This window comes from Carex rostrata, chromosome 16 (assembly GCF_964058835.1).
Source record: "Carex rostrata chromosome 16, lpCarRost1.2, whole genome shotgun sequence".
Classification (NCBI taxonomy): domain Eukaryota; kingdom Viridiplantae; phylum Streptophyta; class Magnoliopsida; order Poales; family Cyperaceae; genus Carex; species Carex rostrata.
Window position 1 is genome coordinate 7,055,491 of NC_135933.1, and position 4,696 is coordinate 7,060,186.

At 37.2% G+C, this 4,696-nt stretch overlaps 1 protein-coding gene across 2 annotated transcripts; it reads left to right on the top strand.

The window, feature by feature from the left end:
* Positions 1–2,240: 2,240 nt before the first annotated feature.
* LOC144567665 (uncharacterized) lies at positions 2,241–3,129 on the top strand. Of its 2 annotated transcripts, XM_078317831.1 has the most exons (2): positions 2,241–2,831; positions 2,895–3,129. In XM_078317831.1, the coding sequence occupies exons 1-2, from the start codon at positions 2,306–2,308 to the stop codon at positions 2,912–2,914; spliced, it is 546 nt and encodes a 181-aa protein (XP_078173957.1). In that variant the 5' UTR covers positions 2,241–2,305; the 3' UTR covers positions 2,915–3,129. The 2 variants fall into 2 exon arrangements, with proteins under 2 accessions (XP_078173957.1, XP_078173956.1); XM_078317830.1 differs by having other exon boundaries at positions 2,241–3,129.
* Positions 3,130–4,696: the final 1,567 nt, after the last annotated feature.

A 4,696-nucleotide genomic window follows, 5' to 3' on the forward strand; every position in this document is an offset into this window, starting at 1 on the left:
CAATCGAGTATGGACAGAATCCATTATTAAAGCAAATACCGTCGAATATTTCGCGCCAAAAAATTAAAAAGGCAAATAAAGGAAAAGGCTTGCCAACGACATCTCTCCATCCAGCAAAATATGTCAAAAATAGGGGTGCAAACGGGTTGGATATTATCCGATTGTATCCGACTCCGTATCCGAAAATTTAATACAGATATCCGCTATTTGAATATCCGTGCGGATACGGATACGGATATGATTTTGAATTTTAACTATCCGTATCCGAATAGTAGATATATATTATATAGTTTAGTATATATTATGAAAAAAATTATGTTATTCACTATTATAAAAAACGGATATTTGTATCCGTATTCGTATCTGTCTAATATCTAATCCGGATCCGTATCCGGAAAATAAAAACAAATACACATATGGTTTTACCACTATCCGATCCGTATCCGATCCGTTTGTACCCCTAGTCAAAAACCAACCACAACTCCTGTAGCTAGGCTCCAACTCCAAGTCTACCATTTCACACATGAATACTATGAGCTTGGTTCTCTTGCGGCATTATCATTATAGTCTAATTAAGGGTAGTGTTTGGTAAACGGGCCGGGCCGGGCAGTCCGGGCAAAACCCTGTCACGGGCACGGGCGTCACGGGTACAACGGGTCGGGCATCACGGGTTTTTTTTTCAAAAATCCTGCCCTGCCCATTTAATACTCGTGCCCGTCACAGGTTCGGGGACAGGAAGGTCCTAGTATGGGGGCTGGGCAGTCTGGTTTTTTTTTCCCTATTTTTTTTGTTTTTTTTGTTTTTTTTTGTTTTTTTTTTCTTTGAAAACCAATAAATTGTAAATCCAAATTTATACCAATTAAAATTCATTTGACAAGGTTGTATATTTGAACTCAATAATTTTTGTTATAATCAAATATAAATAAAAAATTTCTTTTTTTATTGAAATATAAATAAATTATAAATCCAATTTCATTGAAACATATGTAAATTATAAACAAATAAAAAACAAAGCAATGTACTCATGCAATTAAAAAAAAATTTATTGCTTTTAGTATTTAAAAATAAAATATATATATATATATATAGAGTACAGCTAACGCGCTTCCTCTAGCATATGGGCCGAAATGCTTCCGGTGGAAAGTTGAAATTTCAAAATCCAAAAAGTCGATCTGAACCATTCATCTTCTTCTCCATATTAATATCTGCTTGGAGACCAAATTTTACATTTTTCTGAAATTTTTTACTATTTATTAAGCCATTTTGAAAATCGCTGATCCAACGGTAGCTTCTGATTTTTACTGTTTGGTAAGCCACCGTTGGATCAGCGATTTTCAAACTGGCTTAATAAATAGTAAAAAATTTCAGAAAAATGTAAAATTTGGTCTCCAAGCAGATATTAATATGGAGAAGAAGATGAACGGTTCAGATCGACTTTTTGGATTTTGAAATTTCAACTTTTCACCGGAAGCATTTCGGCCCATATGCTAGAGGAAGCGCGTTAGCCGTACTCTATATATATATATATATATATCAAATTAATTTATGAGATGGATCGAATAAAAATTAATATTCTTGTCAAGATGACGTTTTCAAAGTAATTTCATTAAAATATATGAAATTATCATATATCTATTAAATTGCAAATAAAATTGTCATTTAAATTATATATTTTAGTCACTTTATATAAAATAAATTTATGCATGTCTAATATAATTAGTTTAAAATATTATTTTTTATGTGAAAATGAATTGGTTTGGAGGGAATTTTCAAAAAAAATTGAAATTTGAAAAAAATGGGTATGGGTACACGGTCACGGGCACGGGCGCACGGGTTCACGGTCACGGGCGTCACGGGTACGGGTTAACAGGTACGGGGTCCGGGTATGCACGGGTTTTTTTTAAAAACCGGATGCGGCCCATTTAATACCCGTGCCCGTGTACCCGTGCACGTGGCACAGGCACGGTCCGATCCGGACACAGGCACGAACAGACCGGTCTGAGTTGAGCCCCAGGGCATTTACCAAACACTAATTAAGGGTGACCCAAATATACTGTGTACTACAACCATTGACAGTTCACTCTGCAGCCAAACCAAAATTTAATGCATACTAACATAATATATAGCAACACAAATCGCCACAGAAAAGTAACACGTAAGAACCCGGCAATCAAAACTACGTTCACCGTTTCATTATCATTTGTACCATTAGCCATGCAAACCCCCCCTATAAATACACCCCTCTGCTACGACCATCTCATCAAATCTTCTCTTCTTCTCTCACTCACATAGCCTGATAGTCATCATGGCTAGTAGCACTAAGACACTAGCACTTGCTTTCCTTTTGCTCCTCAGCATTAGCCACCTAGCCTTTGCTGCCAGATCCCTCACAGGATATGGTATTGGATCAGGAGGTGGTGGAGGTGGCGGCAGTGGTGAAGGTGGAGGCGGTGGTTACAATGGTGGATCTGGTTATGGCTCTGGCTCTGGGTCCGGATACGGTGAGGGTGCCGGTACAGGAACTGGTGGTGCATATGGCAGGGGTGGTGGTGGTGGCGGCGGAGGTGGTGAAGGTGGTGGTGCTGGAGTAGGATCTGGGTATGGGTCAGGGCATGGATCTGGATCCGGATATGGCAGTGGCGTGGGAGGTGCTCAGGGTGGTGGTTACGGAAGTGGTGGAGGTGGTGGTGGTGGCAGTGGCGGAGGGGTTGGCCATGGTAATGGATCTGGGCATGGATCCGGTTATGGCTCTGGGTCGGGATATGGTGAAGGTGGTGCTCATGGTGGTGCATATGGTAGTGGTGGCGGCGGCGGTGGTGGTGGTGGCGGAGGTGGAGGTGGAGGTGGTGGCAGCGGAAATGGGTCTGGATATGGATCTGGATCCGGTAGTGGAGGTGGAAACGGGCACCACTAAATTTGAAGTTCGCTATCTCAGATAATGTATCATCTATTGCAGTTTGCAACTCGGCTAAAGAAATAAATGCGTGATATTATTATGATATGTAATTACCTTTTATAGTGTAACAATAGCTTACAACGGAATGGCCTACATGTGCGTGCTTGTAACAGTATATAAATGTAAGCTGTAATATTTATTATTTAATAAGGAACTCCCAAATTTTCCGTAAATTTCGTCAATCCTATGTTTTTATGTGTGTATGTTGTTTAGTTTTATGATGAGTAGTACACTAGTACCAGGTGGTTTGTAAAACTAAACATTTAAAGATCCAAATAGATGCAAGAAGCTTAACTTAGTCCGATGGGCATGTCAGTCAAACCAGTATCACTCTTATGTGCTTAAAATTTCAAATTTCCCAGAAATAAAAAAATCCACAAACCAGATTATTAGAAGGAACGGTTATGATTTTTCTGTGAAGGATGTTGATGCGCTGTTTGAATTTTTACGCGCCAGAAGCAAATGTCCTGTACAGTGCACGCACGAATTTTAATATGTGTAAAGTGTAATTTCTATAGAAATTTAAGTTTTGACAGATCCAAGTGTGAATTCTATAAATCAACTAACGTATCTGTGTACTCTTTGTAAATTTCAGTTTAACACAGGTTTCACATTTCTAAACGTATCAAAAATTCATACATGCACAAACTAAAAATTATGCTGACACATTAGTCGCTTTTTCTTTGCAGGCAATTGTTAGCTAAACTCGTCCTTTTGAAAGGAATATAGAGCAAACAATCTCTTTCAACAAACTGTACGGTACTATAATTACTTTCAACAAGGATTGCGTTAGTTTCCATCAGTGAGAGTGAACAACTCCTTTTTTAACTAAAAAAAAAAACTAACAATCTCCGCCTAAAAAGCAATTGCATACTTAAATATACATCTGTGCACCAATCATCTTCTTAGCCATGCATGTATAGCAAACAGATCATGTTATTCAGCTCACGTCAATGCATTTTGCAGTAAAAAAAACAGATTTAAATCTTTAAACTTGAAAATAAAATTAATTTTAATGTCATTCTTTTATTCTCAACCTGATTCATTTACATCATTGGTATTTATAGAGAAATGAAGGAAACTGATGTAAAACCTTTATTTAATCAACAGTTGGTAGCCACTACCAACCTTTGAAAAAAAAAAAAAAAAAACTATGGTTACACATTCTTACAATCTTACTCTGGTTCTAAAAGAATCGTCTAACTAACAATCATAACAGCTTTATTAGTTATTAGTTTGAGTAGCTGAAATCTGAATTGGGAGTCTTAGCGTCCATTAGGGGCTAAAATGGATGCATCCATTATAATTCTATTATGATTAATTCACAACAAAATGGATAACAACAGACCGGACTGAAATTACCCATCCGGCAAAGACGACTACCAAACTCAACCAGAGATGCTAGCTGCTAAAATTTAAAGAATTAAATGATACAAATCTTATCATGTATGATTCGAACACAAATAAATCAAACTTAAATAAAACTGCTAAATGCCTGTTCAGCTCTGTCAAACATGGCCCATTCATACAGCTCCAAATTACGACTATTTGAAATGATATATTCCCATTTGTGCAATTCCAAAATCATCTCGTAATCGCACATTTTCTTCGCTATATATCACTACTACAGAAAAGGCGACTATACACAAGGACTTAAAAGTCAGAGTCAAAATCAACAGACTAGAAATTAAAGACATGGGGGATAACTTTTTTTATTTCAATAATTTCGATAAATACGAT